The sequence below is a fragment of the Molothrus aeneus genome, chromosome 10 (assembly GCF_037042795.1).
Source record: "Molothrus aeneus isolate 106 chromosome 10, BPBGC_Maene_1.0, whole genome shotgun sequence".
NCBI classification, from domain to species: Eukaryota; Metazoa; Chordata; class Aves; order Passeriformes; family Icteridae; genus Molothrus; species Molothrus aeneus.
The window spans coordinates 10852969-10870271 of record NC_089655.1 but is presented as its reverse complement, the minus strand read 5'-3'; the positions used below and the strand labels follow the sequence as shown (position 1 = coordinate 10870271).

The 17303-nt window shown below is 40.3% G+C and overlaps 1 protein-coding gene across 2 annotated transcripts in view; it reads right to left on the bottom strand.

Moving 5' to 3' along the window:
• Nucleotides 1-250: 250 nt before the first annotated feature.
• Nucleotides 251-17303, bottom strand: part of ZBTB38 (zinc finger and BTB domain containing 38) — a 30676-nt gene continuing 13623 nt past the window's right edge. The window contains exons 1-2 of one of the 2 annotated variants that reach the window (XM_066556350.1): nucleotides 11567-12054; nucleotides 251-6107 (exon numbers count right to left, since the gene is read on the bottom strand). In XM_066556350.1, coding sequence (XP_066412447.1) covers nucleotides 2529-6107 — 3579 coding nt within the window. In that variant the 5' untranslated portion in view covers nucleotides 11567-12054 and the 3' untranslated portion in view covers nucleotides 251-2528. Of the gene's footprint in view, nucleotides 6108-11566; nucleotides 12055-17303 lie in introns of those variants that run through there. The other variant, XM_066556349.1, reaches the window with a different exon arrangement.

Sequence of the window (17303 nt, the reverse complement as noted above, 5' to 3'; positions counted from 1 at the left end):
GTCCACCTGTGTTTCCAGCCCTCTGAAAGACTGAGCAGGTAGATTCTGTTCTGTATTGCATTCACCCTGTATGATGCCAGGAGATACCATCACCTCCCTTGAGCTCTGGCAGGTTCTCAATTCAGTGTTCTGACCTTACTACTCGGTAACTGTGTTGCTTAATCTTCCACTGAAATAACTATCAGAAGATACGTATCTGTGCATCATAGCGATTATATAAGTATTAGAACAATTAAAAAAATTGACAGACTTACAGAAAAATAGGAATATGTTATTTTAATTAAGCAAAAACAGAGTTATAATCACTCTTTCTAAAAATAAAATTAGACTCTTTATCAATCCTTAACATCTGCATTTAATAATTTCTTCTAAACAAAAATACAGATGTGATTATGTAGCAAATTACAGTCTTTGACAACGTATAGCATTTAAGTTCTCTTACACTTACTTTAATTCTAATTTGGTCATTAATACTTGATTCATTACTGCAACATGTTACTTGTAGTAAAAGTGCCACAATTGAACTATAAACATGACATTGCCATCTATAAACTGCTTTGCTATAAACTGTAGAGAATATACAGAGTTACAAAGTTGTTGTGTTTTTATCAAAATATACAAACCCCCCCAAACCTAACACAAGCTAACATTATTTTTCTTATGAACTATACAGTTATATAAAATATTTGTAAAATTATCTTTGTATTTATAAATATTCTACCTTATTTGCTTTGGTCTATATTTATCACCATACAAGTCCACTCAGAAGATATCTTTGTGTACTTTCTTTGAAACATCTTTACACTTTCCTGTGTTTATTATTCTATTATCCTTATTTAAATGGAACCAAAGCTGCCATGAAACCAAAATTTCTCAAAGGGTTCATAGCATTCACCAGTGACAGAATAAGTAAGTGGACTGTATTATTACTTCAATCAATACTGTATTATCATTTCAACTGTAGTTTTATTGTACCCAAGCTATAGTTTCTTTTAAAATATTCAAGAAGACAAAGTTAAGTAACAAATTGTGAACCATCACAGAGAATGAAGTCAAGAATCACTAACCCTTGTCATGACCTAATTTTTTAACACTTCACAGGGATGAACATGACTACCAGAAATGCAGATACGGTACAACAGAGCCCTAGCATATAAAATGCAACTTGCAGACATACACCTGCTTAGACTTTTTGAAGCATCTCAGTTAAAATGAATCACACTTCCACAAAACAGTATTAACTGGAACATTTTGGTGCTGTCTTCCAGAAGCCCATTCTCCCAATTCTTAGTGTCCTGTGCAGCTGCAGGCTCCCCACAGCCTCTGGAGTGGCAGGCTGAGGGAGGCAGGAAGGCTGACACTCCTTCCTCCAGCAGCCCGCTCCCGGCCCCTCTCTGCTGTGGCCACGGGACACTGCTGGAAGGGTTGGTGGGATCACTGAGAAGGGACATCTGAAGGTTAAATGTTGCATTTAAGGCATGGAGATGACAGGGAACCCCACAAACTGGCCCTATACTTGTTTATACACAGGGACAGCCTCAGGGATATATATGGAAGCAAGAGTCTTATTTACCTACTCCTCTCAAACTCAAAGTATTTACGGGGAGTTGCTCTATTGTTTGTGTCCAGGCATTATTCCAGGATGAGGAGGGAAACTGTCTACATGTCCTTCTGTTGAGAAGAATTGTATTTCTAAAAGACAAGAGTTGCAGACCCACCAGGAGGTGGACATTTCTACACAGGATTTCTGTTTCGTAAGAACAATTTTCTTTAGACCAATGCACCTGAAGAGTTCTCCAGGCCACTGACACAGGGATTTATGCAGCTTGGAAGACTGGCTATAGCAAGTTCCACTGAACTTTTATTAAATGTCTGAGAGATATATAAATTGGGAATACTTCTCACACCTCCACTTAGACTTAACAGTTATTATGGTAACTACAAAACCGAATATGGAAAGGAAAAGAGTAGTTTAAACTCCTGAATATGTTTCGTAAAGGCTGAATTACAGAAAAGCATGGCAGAACTCAAATGTACTTCGGCACACCCAAGCCCATGAAACCCCTCCCACCTTCACTTTAGAATACACAAGATTACAATTAGTTCCTTTATAAACACATTACTTTTGTAAAAAAAAATAAAAAATGCGATGTATGGTTTCTGCAGCAAAAATTCCTTCTACAGAATACACCATGAACCTACTCATTACTTTTGCTTCAAACAATTCTGATTCAAAACCAGGACTGTAAAATAGTTCAGTGACGACTTTCTTGTAATATTAAGTAGAAGGGTTTGAGTTGGCCATTTTTCTTTCTCTCTATGCTAGAGTCTGATGTGGCAAAAGTATTTTGGGTGTTGCAAATTAAATATGTATTATTGCAAATACTAGTTTTTCTGTGTTTTTTTTTTTTTGCATATATTGACACACATTTAGATGAAGAAATTTGACCTTACTGATACGTTTCCCCATTCAATACATCTTTATCTTCTCCAATATATATTTTTCTTCTCTTTTGCACAATTGTCACTCAAAGTATAACTTCTGTAGTTACATTTTGTGTATTTTTCACTTTGCTTCCTTCTGAGCCAAGGAAATGCGGATTTTCCAAAAGTTTAGTGCTTTCGTTGCAAAACTGTTCTTTTCTATCTTGTGTGCCTGGACTTTTGAATAGATGTTTCTTCTGGTGCATTCCCAGAGCAGCTGCAGTCTTGCAAATTTTGGGGCACTGAAAGCAAGCGTATCCTTTTCCATTATGTTCACGTACGTGCCTTTGCTCATGGTTCCTTTTGGTAGAAAGATACAAGAAACTCTGAAAGCAAAACTGACAGTGGTAGCGTTTTTCTCCAGTATGAATTCTTTCATGTATTTTGAGTGTTTCATTTAAAGTGAATGCCTTATTACAGTATTGGCAGACAAAATCTTTGACACCCAGGTGAATACGTTCGTGTTTCTGTAGATTACCAGGAACTGAGAAACACTTACCACAGGTTTTGCAAGTGTAGGGCTTTTCCCCAGTGTGACACCTCATATGCATTTTTAAAGTGGATGGACTTTGAAATTGTTTTTGGCATAACTCACAAATGTAAGGCTTTGAAGCAGCTACATGCCAGTGTACATGTTCTTGAGCTTCTGCTGTGGAAGACTGGTCTCTTTCACAGAGCTCACAGTGAAGATTAGGCATTTCTGTGTTATCCTCCTGGCTGACCACCTTTTCCTCAGGAGCATTCCTGAGCGCATACTCTCGACTGCACGTGTTGTGGCTTTCCATACCAGTGCTCTTGCTTCCGTGCTTTTTCCTCCACTTGGTCTTTTTCATTTTTCTTAGCTGTTTGGATTTCTTTTTTGGTTTATAGTTGTAATAAGGTCTCCAGGGTTTATCACTGGAGTCCTGGTCACTAACATCATCACACATTTCTGTCAGTTCCAGGCATTCTGAGCTGTAGAGTCTAGATGGGCTTTTTTCTTTTACCTCCATTTCTGGTTCTTCAGTGAGATTGTCCTGTTTGGACTCGTGTTTGGATTTTCGGCCCCTTTTACAAAACAGCTTAGATCCTAATATATGTCTTTTTACAATGGCTTCATTACCGATTTTTACTGTTATCTGACAAAGAGGTGCGACATTGCTGTCAGCAGACGTTCCAGGTAAGGCAGGCTTTGCAATGTATGTTTCAGTTTTACTGGACTCTTGGACAGTATTTGTAGTTTTGCTACATGAACCTTCAGATCCTGTCATGTGCTGTGTATCCTCAGTTACTTCTGCTCTGTTGTACAGCAGTGTTTTCTTTTTATCCTTAATAGTTTTTGATTTTGTAATGCACTTCCCATAATTATCCGACCCATACTTAGAGTCATCACTGACTGACTGACTGGGTGGGTTATTTGAAGATTCTGTCTTACTGTTTTCTATGGAAGTGACTGTTTTACTGTGCATTATTACTGAAGAAACTCTGCTACTGTGCATTATAACAGAGGGTGCAGAACTGCTGTAACTAATGACAGAGGTTGAATTTTCATTCACATTACCTAAAGACACAACTGAGGAATCACACTCCTGTGAACTTGAGTCATTCGCAGCAGTGGAAACTCTTTTTTCAGCTGGGAAAAAGTCCCTCTGCAGGTCAGAATTTAAGATACCTACTCCTCCAGAGAAAGAATTCTGAGTATTTGTGGAAGATGCTGCATTATTACCTGAAGGTGTATCCAAGGCCAGAGTTCTGTTGTTTGATATTATACTACGTTGGAAATTCAGCGGTGGTAGCTCAGAGCTAATAGAGCTGGGAATGAAACAGTTAGTAGAAGCAGTTTCATTAGCCTGGGTACTCGTTGGAACATTTTCATAGGATGAATTTCGATAGGATTTATAAGGCAGTCGCCTGCATTTCATAGGTAGGAGTCGATACAGTTTGTATGGGTACATATTTGGTTTTAATCCCCCATTGGCTGTCTTTTTATTTACTGACAGGCGATGGTCAATTGCATGGAAAGACTTCTGGTGATTTTTCAGTATGTAGTAAGTCATGAAGGTCTCCAGACAGAAAATGCACTGGTAGCGCCTCTCTCCGGTGTGCCAGATCTCGTGTCGGGTGCGGTACTCAGCTAACGCAAAGACTTTATTGCAGTAGTGACAAGGGTACGTTCTCCTCCAGGAATGCACATTTGCATGTCTGCGAAGGCTGGACAGGGTGACGTAACTACGCTTGCAAACAACGCAAGTGTATAATATCTGCCCATCAACGACTTTAACTAAATGATCTGTTTCTGGTAAAGTGCAGTTTGCATTAGAACAATCAGTGATGCTGTTTTCAGACAAAGGAGGCTCTGTGTTTGCACAGGAGCTTCCATTCCGTCCCTCTGTAGCAGTACAGTTATCTGCAAAATTTTGTTCATTTCCATTGTGAGCTGGTAAGTTACTTGATCTCATGCAGACTTGTTCATGACTTTCCAGTATATTTAAATTTGCAAATTGTTTGCTGCAGTATTTGCATATGAAAGTTTCCTGATGCTCTGAGTGGAGCTGAAGGTGAGCAGTGAGTAACACCCGGTCATTGAATGATTTTGCACAATAGTTACAACTGTAAACAGGTGGAGTGACTGTCGCCCCAGATGCAGAGACATTAGCAGAAGTGTTTCCCTCTTCTCTGGATACATGTAAATCTCCTGTTTTATTCTGAGGTTTTGGAAAGGAAGTAATTGTCTGATCACCAACTGCTTCATGCTGGGCTTCTGCAGCGCTTAGAGTGGAGGCTGGCACTTTGGCTACAGCCAAACCAGTACCCTGGGGCTTAAAGGCTGACTTAGGAGTACTACCTGCTTGTTTTCCCTGCTGAATGACTGGGGTGGCTTGGTGATTTTCATAGCGGTCCTCACCCACCTGGTATGAAGGGCTGCTGTCCTTGTCAGCAAAAGGTGCTCCTTGTGAAGTATCTCCCCCAGAAGAAACTGCATAGGAGTGTTCAGCCAAGGTACTGGCTGGCTCAGCATCTTTGCACACATCGCTTCTGTCGAGGCCGATGCTGGGAGCTTGTATTGTGTCAGATACCTTTTTAAAGCTGGCCCTCAAATCAAGGGGAGAAAACAAATTGTTTTCTGTTTCAAAAATTGAGAATGCATTTGTAATTCGTGGTCCATTTGTCACAGCAGAATCTTCATGTCGCTTTTCATGTTTTTCCTCTTTGACGGTCCCTTTTTCATTAACACAATATGAATAGGGACAGGGGGAACTTGAAAAGTTTACATCTGTAAGATCTTCTAGAAATGATATTCCCAGTTTTTTCCCTGCAGCTGCAAGGTCCGTTACAGTTTCCTGCCTCTTAACAACTACTGTGGAACTGTAGATATAATTCAGTATCTCTGTAAACACTTCAGCTTTGAGATCATCTAACTCCAGTACATGACCTGAAATACAGATAGTACGACTCCAAAAAATGTTTTTAAAATAAAGGCTTGAAGCTGCCAGCACATTACTATGGGCTTTAAATTTGGTGTCTTCCACAATTATGGTGACATCGCATAAAATACCCCGAATGCGCTGTTCATTTAAAATGGACAGTACAGTGTCACTGTGGAAGTCGTCCTTGAGGTCCTTTGAATGGGACATGACTGTCATCTACAAGAGAAAAAAAAGTAAATTAGAAGGCATTTTTCATCCATTTCAGTTACACATTAAGTTTATAGTCTATATTTTTTAATATATTTTTTAGTTTATTAACTTTTAAAGTTTAAGAATGAGTAAAATTTTGTCATAATATTTCAGGTTTAAGCCATACATTCTCTGGTGCCAACACTACTGCAGGAAATGTCTGTCCAGATCAAGGAGGCAGGAGCACCAGTAGCTCCTCAGCAGGAGGCAGAGCATCCCTCTCACTCTCCCCTGGCTTGAGCTTGCTGTCCATCCTGAGCCTTTCACTGAGAATCACCGATGCCTTTTGCTATGCCAGCGGGTGCAGCTGCTCAGGGTCACGCCGAAGGACTCCCTGAAGCCTGGATGGAATTCCCCAGCATGCCACGGGGGCACCTGGCACAGCCGAAGGGGAAGGCTGTGTTGCCAAGGCTCTGTGCAGAGGAGGACTTTGATTCTGGGCTGTTTGTCAGACACCAACTTCACAGCACAGCTGCATCTGACCTCCTTACTAAGCTCATATTTAAATCACAGCAAGAGAGTCTCAGTTTCAGGGAAAGCAAATGAATGCACAAGGAACACAATTTGGTAGACAACAGTGAAGTACCTATAATACTGTTTATGTGAAGAGATTTTTTTTTGAATAGTGATTAAATTCCCTCAATAATTTACACTACTTTAAATTGACTGACAAGTTCTGAGTAAAACAAGTAGAAAATAATGGAATGACAAGTAGAAAATAAGAGAGTTCTTTTCTTCAGTTATAGTTCATACTTAGTGTTCACATTTTATAATTAGATAGTATGTTCTTAGTTTCTTTCAAATAGTAAGATTTAATTGCAGTAATAAATACCATTAAATAACTGCTAATATATAATAATTAGGTTTAATGCTGAAAAAAACTGTTTCGATTAGCCAGGCTGTTACTATATGAATATACTGGTTCATTCCATTGAGAAAAAATATGCAAAATATGAATGAAAAATATTCTAGAAAAAAATGGATTAATTTGCCAGTTGAATTTGAATTTTGACAATTTTTCCCAACTGAATTTTGTATCTGGTGAAAATCGGTTTTCACCAGATGTTTTTTCTCAAATTCAGATCTGTACCACATAATGAGGTTTATTCCTTTTTTCCCCAGGTCTGGAGTAGTCTTTTGAACTACTACTGTCCCTTTCTGACTTCAAGTCATGAAGAAATAGTTGTGCTAGTGGAACTTACCAATCCTACAGTAAAAAAAAATCACACTTCTTAAAGACCCTTTTCTTTAAACTTGTGGAAATTAAATGCACCTTAAAGAATATTACTGACAGAAATTCTGTAAGACAGGCTAAAATATTACAACACTGTAAGTCAGGATTTACCTTCTAAATACTCCATCTGCTGCTCCAAACTTTAATGTTCAGCTTTAAAAATTTTACTATGACTTTTACCCTCAAATACTTTATGTTAAGAATGCCAATATATAAGATAGGTTTGTCCAAATGGCAAAATAAAGGTTTAACCCATATTCACTAAGCAAACAGCAATGGCCATTTAGAACACATTGGCTCATTCACCCAAAATACTGGTGTTATGAATGAAGTTCTATATGTCTAATTTAATAATCAACAAAATTGAATTTAGCAGCAATTTTAATTGAACAGCAATTTTATATAAACGAATACAATCAAGTACATTAAATATAATCAAGCATATGCAAAAAAATTTGGCAGTGATTAATTAAGTATGACTAAGGTTTACACAAGCATAAGCAAAACTGACCAGGGTATGGGGAGGGCTCCTCACCCTGCCTCACATACAAAACAAAGGAATCCAAACTACATTTATCTACTGTATGCTAATACATATTCATTAATATTTCCCAGAAATCTCCTCCTACTTTTGATTCCTGAAATCTACATCACTATACTGCATAGCACATGCTCCACTGCCTGCTAGGGGGTCTCCTGGCTTTTTGGTGGTCTTTTCAGAGGAAGGCTCACCATCTTCCTCACTGTCCTCTGAATAACCTTACAGGTTGTACATGCACACTAAGCTTTGTGTTATGTAAATAAGCCTTATGCTCCAAATAAGCCATATTATTTCATAGATAAAACCACTACTTAGATTCCATACCTGGAATCATCCCAACTTTGCTCATCGCAAGGCTGATTCTGTTTTCTGGAATCATCCCAACTTTGTTCATCCCAAGGCCGATTCTGTTTTGGGATCTTGCTTATCTCAGTATTACATCCTGTATCCTGTTTTTCACGTGTACCATTTACAAAGGGGCCCATCTGCTTTGTAACACTAATCACATATACTTTTCCTTTATTATTTTATAACAATTATTTTCTAAAATATTGATATAGTTACGATTTAATTAGCACGAATCGTATCCATTTAATTAGCACGAATCATATCCATCATATCCATTATCACACTGGGAAGTAATCTGTTCTGGAAAATAGGCCCTTTATCACAAAGTTAAGTAATAGAAGTCATACACACTCTTGCTCTAACTCATCTAATTACACTCAGAACACTTTTATCACAAATCCACAAACTACGTCCCTGCAAATCAAATTACACAAAAAGCAGCAACAACTTTACCGTGAAGACAAACCAAACATACTATGAACCAGACTGTAATTTGGTACATTACAGATGAAGCTTGGAAGTAAAATTTTTACCTTCCAGCATGGCCACTGCTTCTATCAGGAAAGGTGTTGTCTTTGCAATTAGTAAAAATTTCTAATAGACTTTGATGGCTGAGAATTTTCAGTGCACAGAATTCAGAACAAAACTGTGATTCACAAAAAATACCTCTGATGTTTCCCATGATATGCCATGGATGTCAAGAAACAAATTCGTCAATATAATGGTGACAGAAACAAACATGAATATTATTTTGATTATTTGATCACTCTCAGCAGCTGTAAATCTAGATGCAATGTTTTGTGCCTTGAAATGTTAAAATCATACTTTATAATGGGTTTGTTTATGACACTAATTTGGCTTACACTAAGTGATATTTACTCATTTGGAATGGCAACCTGAAATTCACAGTGGTTAGATACAGTTATGTGCTTTGGCTGGGTATCTGAAAATTCAGATGTAACTGTAGATAGTTTTTGGCATATGGAGTCTACAGAAAGCATACTGACAATTCTTTTCTTCCAGCAAGCAGCCACTATTCCATAATTGATTCCTTGTTCTCATTGACAATGTCTGAGATTACATCTGACTTGCTCATGTGATGTGGTATTAGAAACCAACTATCAGCCATCAAAAACATTTCACAACAGGAGCTATTGATAGGGTTATTTCCTGAGTATAGGAAATAAATGATGTCAACTCTACCTCCCAGTGAACTGCCCCACAGGAACTTGCCTGTGTTTTTTCTGTTTCTTTATTGGAGACAGCTGGTTTTAGTTCAAAGACACATCATCTGACAGACTGACTGCTAAGTGTATCAGGCTGCTAATGCCATGCTGAGAGGCATACAAACCTAAGTGGGTTTAGTGCAAGTCTTGTTATTCAACTAATTATCGTAAAATTTATCTTCCTAAGGACAAAAGTGAGTATTTTAAATTTCTACTTGCCATGTACATAGACTGACAGCTTTTGCAGTCCTGGACAATTTTGTATGCTAAGTAAAATACTAAACTAGATTCCTTCTGTCAACATTGTAGAAATGATCATTTGCTATTTGGTCATTTAATTTTTTCTTTCTGTGTGCAAAACCATAAGCTATATATCTCATTGGAAAGTTACACATAAAAATTCCAGAGCAAATCAGTCTTCAGAGCCAACACTTTTTCCTTCTTCATCTCAAACTACACATATCTCAAACCATTTATTCATGTCTGTAATGATTCTCTACTGCCTTCTATTTCACCAGTCTTGCTTCTTGCATTTGGAAAAACCTGTCTGAAATGCTATAAAATCAAAATGCCCTACCTAGCACACAAATATAAATGAAGTATTTTAGAAATTTTTCTACATTCCATTTGCAGCTCATCCTGTAAAATGAAAACCTGCTCTTCACTTTCCAAGGGAGCACTACCAAGAACCAATATACATGGAGATCAAACTTTTCAGACGTGTTAGTATTAAATATTTTTCATTAAAACACTGGAAGGTCCATTCAGAATGTAACTACTCTTCAGTATGATTTTTATTATAGAGTTACAGAAGAAAATTTAGTTTTATTTGTAAATTTTTCCTAATACATATATAAATAGCATTTGGCCTATTAAAGGGCAACAAAACTCCTCAGCCAACTAATCCCTTTTTCCCACAAATCTGTATGTTAATTTCATACTTTTTACTCTCAATCCAGACATAAATAATTTCTTAGGCATCTCAACAGTACCTTTGTAGCATTACCTAATGGTCTTTGGTACACCTATGAATAACTTTGGGCTCAGGACAGCAGAAGTTTTGATTGGGGGTTACAGTAATATTTGCAGATTTTCTGCAAAAACAGTAATAGACTTAACCTGTCCTTAAAAGTTGTTGGAATCACTTGGAAAAATCAGATTTAAATATTCACCTGAAACTTAAGTGTAACGATCAGTAGGTTTATTAAATTATAACAGTACCTTTTCTGACATCAGCAGAACAGCACTCCACAACAGCAGTCACAAATGAAAATAAGTAGTATTAAAAGTTAATGTCAAGATCAGAGATTGATGCATCCAAACACAAATTTGACTACATTCATAGATGACACTGCTAATTATAAATAGAGAAGCCAGCTCTACATGGACAGAGCTGAGAGTAGAAGCTACTGTTAATTTTTATATTAACATTACTCTGAAGTCAACAAAGAGTTCAGAATAAGTTTTACTGGCCCATGAATACCAAATACAAATTTTTTACTACCACAGAGAACAATTACAATCTAGGAATATTCTTTTAACTTCTGCTTATCTTTTGAAACCCATTGTCAGGCGAGTGTACCCCATTACATATGAGATTATTCTATTCCACTTCAGTCAGCTAAATTTGAAAGACAAGCTAGCGGCATAACAAAAAAAACTCCAAAGCATTAGGGGCAGTTGCTAGTACCCAGGCAAAATCAAAACCATCAAGATAAAAGATGAACTGTAGTAAGAATTCTCCCTGTTTTCTTACTCCGTGAATTTCTACTGGGTTTTTAAAGTGTTAGTATATTCTGATACTAACCAACAGGACACTACAGAAATATGTTCATTCCGTATCTTCCCTATGTTCAGTTTCACCCCACTCTGTAAAGGTACTCTGAAGTCTCTGTTTTGTTTCCAGCTGGCTTCTCCAGCTGAGGAGGAACATTCACCTATATCTCAAGTCTCCTTAAGGACACAGGTTTTGTTCTAGAGCTGAAATGGAGGCAGGCATCCCCAACAAATATAAACTCCCAAACAAGTACATCCCCCCCCCTACACACACATCACCCCAGCTCTGACCCTTGCTTACCTGGAAACTTACTGTCCAACCATCACTGCTACGGCGACTGCCCAGTTTTTTATGGAATCATTTCACCAGTCCTATGTCGGCAGCAGGTCTGCCTGGATCAGGGCGCTGCAGCCTCACTGCAACCTTGGGCATGCAGGGCCGTGTTCACGGTGTCTAATGATGTTAATGATGTCTAATGACTTTCAATAGCTCGCAGGAGCGTGTAGCTTAGCGCTCACTCTACAGAGCTACACGTTACTTCTTCAACTGCATTGAGAGACCTTCTCTTTGGACTCTCGCTGCTCACATCCTTCCTTCTCTGTTGCTATAGAAGACCATTACTTTAAATGTTTTTTTGCGTTTTCCTCTTTTAATTCGACAGCTGGGGGGGGCTGGGGTGGGGTGATGGAATGTAGCCTAAAAGTATTTCAGTGTTAACAGACCTCTGATGGGTCGCGATGAAGCATTCCTTCAGAGCGGGGATCTTCCCCACTATTGGCATCCCGACCTTAATTCCCTCACTCCCCGCTTTACGCTTCCCATGGCTCTCCCACCGCACGAACAGCCCGCGCGGCCTCGGCAGCGCCACGCTCGGACACGTAGGACGAGTCCGTGCCCGTGCCCGGGCGCTCCGAGGCGGCTCCGTTCCCGCTCCGTTCCCACCACCGCGGCCCTTCCCGCCGCGGGTGGCCTCCCCCTGGCCCCGGGGCCTCCCCTCCCGCCCCCGGCCCGGCCCGGCCCGGCCGCCGCCGCCCGCGGGGGGGCGCTGCCCCCGCGCAGTGCCGGCCCGGCCCGTCCCGCGCAGCGCGATGCGGGCTTTGCGCTGCGCAGCCACGGGAACGCGGGGCCCGCGGACGGCTCTGCCGTCGCCTCCCCGTCCCGCGCCGGCTGCGCGCCCGCACGCACTGCGAGGCCCCGGTGCGGCGCGGCGGCCTCGCGCTGTTTGTGCGTCTGCGAGCGGCCCCCGCGCGGGCCCCGCATCGCGCCCGCTGATGGCGGAGCCGCGGTGCCCGCGCGGCCCCTCCCGCGGGAGCCGCCACTGACCTGCCGCCGCTCCGTCCCCGCCGGCGCAGCCTCGGCCCGCGCGCAGGAGCGCCCCGTCCCCGCGCCATTAACACCGCGCCCGCGGCCTCTCCGCGGGCGGCAGGCGGGCGGTGGCTGCGGCCGGGGCCGCGATCCCGGCCCGGCGGCGGCCGGACGCCGCGGCCGCCATTTTGCTGTGCCGATCCCGGCAATGGGATTGCCCGAGGTCTGCCGGGCAGGGCCGGGCCCGCGCCCTCCGCCGCCGCCGCGCGTGTTCCCTGTCCTCCCTCCGCAGCGAGCGCGCCGCGCTCAGCCAACGCGGCCAGCGGGGGCCTGGGCCGCTCCGCCAAGCTGCTCGTACGCAATCGGTAAATTCAGACCGACGAGGAAACGCGGCGCTCCCAGAACCCAGCGCCTGCTCCACGGCCATCAGTGCAGTGCTGTGCACGTCCCTGAGAATTCCTCCTGGATCTAACACAGGACTTCATTGCCTGACTCTCCTTCTAGGCCTTTCCGACAGCCAGAAAAAGAAAGTGTCTCTGAGCATAGACAGCTCTGTGCTACCTTCTGCCACTTCCCTCCAGAAAGCATAGATCAAACATATCCTTGAAAAAAAGACCTGAAATAAATTACATTTAAATAGTGAATAATAGTAACATTTACCCTTTTCATTATCTGATTATATTATCTTTTTTAAAAGCATATACAGAAACTCAACATGAGGAATTTTGTTTTAAGCAGTATTCTTACTCATAATTTAGGTTTCTTGATATTTTTTACTGCCTCAGGAAACAAGCACAACGTTACCACTAGTTCTTCATAAGCAGTAACAAACGCTCCCTTAGATAAAGAAGGACAGAGCTTGATTTCATCTGTCCAGATGCTCAACACATTTGGTACAGTTCTCCCAGATACTGTCTGTCTCAGCCTCTCACTGCAAATAGTCAGCAAAGTCTGTTTTTTCAGAACTCAGAATCATAAAGCTTAGAGAAAAACTGGGCTTTGAGACAGCTGAAAAACATTGTTAGGAAAATGAACAGTTTGGTTTTTGTCTTAAAGCTTGCTTTTGTCCAAGGCTAACCTATGTTTATTTTTACAAAGTATTCTGTATAAGGCTTCACGGGACAGAACCTTTATTTTCAAATCTTAAACCTATCCATTAAAAGCCCTGAATAATAGGAAATAATTAATATTAGCAAAAAAAAAAATCCAGAAGCTTTAACTATTTAATCATTGTCACACTTGATGGGCCTGGAAGTTAGAATTTTGGTAGAGCCTCTTCATGATAAATGCTGCTTATCATTGCAGGAAACTGCTTAATATCAACATAATGTACAAGTTCTGTTATAAAGAGGGGAGGTTCTTTCTTTTTTTCCCCAATTCTGTCTTGGAATTATCAGTGCTTTCCCAGTTGGTTAAAAGGTATGGAAGAAATTTTTTCCTGTCAGGAAATTGTCACAATTTCAGTGACTTATCTATACACACATTTTTCACTAACTTATCATTAAAAGTTCATCTTAGAAACACTGAACATTTCTGTGAAGAGTTTAATTCCTTCTGTAATTCTGGATCACTGAAATTCTTCCCTATAAGCTCACCTATTGAAGCAATGAATATGTTTTTAGCTTAGGGCTCTCTGCCACTGAAAAACGATTTCTTTAATCTCATGGCAAATTGAGTGATGAGATGACCAGTAGCTGTTCACCAGCAGCTGTGGGAATGGGAACAAATAAATGAAGAACACAGTGGTTTTGATGGCAAAGGCAGAGTGTGTCCCAGCGTTTTCCCAACGTTCATTTTTATTCCAACCTACATAATGGATAAGCAAAGTTTCATACTTACATGTAGGTTGCTTTTAATCTTGAACTTTGCCTATTGCTTATTTGCTGTTTTTTTTAATTTATTACTGTTTTAGATATGTATATACATAATCATATGTATTAATGAAGATTTTTGACACAAATGCCATAAAAAGTATTTGTGACAAATGTGTTGTCAGTAACAATACAATAAAATGGATTAAATTAAACCTGTTGTAATCCCTTAAAGGAAATAAATGCCTTACTGAACAAGCAACTTGAAACAAATTTAAAGAAGATTAAGTTATTAATTCCCCCTAAATCTTAATTTAAATTGATTAATTTAAATTATTTTGAAAATCAGATCCATAACCATCGTTTGTATAACTGATATGTCCAACTCAGAGACAATAATTTATTTGTACTTAAACACTGGATCCTCTGGCAGTCTATAATATCTATAGACAATATAGATATATTAGTCTATAATATCTATAGACAATATAATAGATATGGAGAATGAAAAAAATGAATCAAGTTTTCTCTCTTTTTTTTAAGGGGTGTTTTCTTAAGGCAACTTTAGCTTATCCACTAAAAAAAGAATCACCTTTTCTGTGACTAGTAGTGTAATTGAAGGTACTAATTTCCATACATACATACATACATACATATATATATATATATAATTTGAGCTTTTGAGCTATTGGGAATTCACAGTCCCATCAGCTCATTGGGTGTGAAAAATATTCTTCAGAAAAAGTAATTCTTTCTCTAAGGCTGTCTTGGCCTCATCCAAGATTTTACATAATCATTCTATTGTGTCATGGAAGACCGGCTGGAAGCAAAGAAAATGGAGGCACTGGTGCTGCAGCTAGAGCTGTGAATGCCCTGCAGTGATATGTGGGAGAAGTCAGACAAGATCCATGTGCTCTGCAGCCCTGATTCCAGGGTGTAATCCCCAACACTAATGATGTACTTTGGAAACAGTGAGTTTGCTAGAGTATATGTACCAATTCCTATTAAACATAAATGATTGTGCACTACAGCACACAAATACTGTGTTCCTTTTAGAAGGAAGTCCAAGGAGTTTAGCATTGGATTATTTCTCATAGGGTAAATCTGCAAGATCTAGAGAAAATTTTCAGCAAATCTCTTTAAAATGTATAAAACATTTCCAAGGTTACTGAAATGGTGGTGTTGGGATGCTTTGCTGAAGTCTGATAATCTCACTTCTGCAAGTTGTGGCATATGGTATTCTTTCTGTAAGAGTATTTAATGAAAAAAATGTGCCAATATTCCTCTCTAGACTAGCAGTTTCAGTTCTTAAGCAACAGCAGAAAACAACATATAGAGCATTACTCAGTCTTGCAAATTCCTCATAAGCAACAGGAGTTTGGCCAGGATTTGACTGGTTTCTGTCTCGGTGCCTAGACCAGCCTATCCAAGAGAAAAATGCTAGGATAGACTGTCATCTTCAGTGCTCTCCCTGCTGAGGTGAGAGCATCCAGGAGTGCTGCTGAGAAGGAAGGAGCTCCTCTGGACCCTCAGGCAGGCCAGCCCTTCACTCAGGAGGGGCACGGCAAAGACCCAGCAGCCCAGAGTGACTCCAGCTCCCCTTTGTGGCCCATGAGCAAGGGAAGGAGTTCATGTGCAGCCCTCTTGCTCTTATTCAGCATCAGGTGGAGGGAGAAGGAGCCCAGTTACAGCATCTGCAGCAGCCCCCTGCCCTTTCAGGTCTGGTGGAGAGGAGAGAAACCTGGGACAACTCGTCCAGCTCTCAAACTGTGTGAGCTGTGCACATGCACTGAACTCAGTCTTTCTCCAAGAAATGCTGCCTTCTTAAAATTTAGCCATGGCCTAATCAGAGTCCCATTAACACTAAACAGGACATATACAAGCAATTTTTAAAGGTGTAACTACATACTTTTCTCTTTTCTAAAAAAGAAAATGAAGCAACAACAATAATCTAAATCCAAATTCTTCTCTTGCACAAAATACAAAAGCTTATCTTGTACTGCTACTAAGAATCAGCTGACTTGACATCTTGCTATCTCTGAAAAATCTTATTATTATTTTCCATTTAAGTCTTTCTTTTTTATGTGCTGCTGGCAAGCTGTTTTCTAGCTGTCTACACTTGTAGGACTATCAGTCCTCAGCTAACAGAGACCAGTTGCAAACATGAAGCTATGTTTACAGGCAGAATGACAACAACAGACATTCTTCTGTTGATGACTGTTGTCAAATGTAGTGATTAATATATTTGAATAGCTTGAAACAAAAGAAGCAAACTAAACATTTAGGTTTTGTTCATTCAGAACAATTACTATGTGGTATTCTGTTGCCTGTTCTGTTATCAGAAAGGTAAAATAAAAGTAGTTTACTTCAGCCTCTATTTTCCAATTTCCAGAGGAAGCATCATTTGAATATGGGAGCCAGCATCCACAATGAAGCTCAGGGCTGCTGTTCTGGGTGAGATATGTGGGGGCCAGGCCAATGCATCAGTTCTTGCCCTTTACTACAGCTGATGTGGCAAATCAGAATGGACTGGAAATAGAGTTCAGTCTGCACCTGCAAACACCTTGTTCAGTTGGTCTGCCAGGTGGCTGGACACAGCCCTTTTGGAAACAGAGCTGGTCTTCACGTTGTTAATTTGCCACCACTAGCCTCCAGTATTCCTTAAAATTTTGCAAAATATTTTTGGTTTTGCTGTTGTTTTGGTAAACCAAAACCAACATACGAGGGATAGCTATTGCTGTCAGTCATCACTTCAGTGTGGCCAATATTATGACAACTTTGTGAACACTCAAGAACTTCATATGCTCTTAAATATACTTATGCTCCATTTTGTGCTGACCAAAGGGGCCCAGCCCAAGCCCTACTCCTCCTTTTCCATCCTACTGCATGATTCCAAACTAAAGGCTGAAGCAGGACCTCTG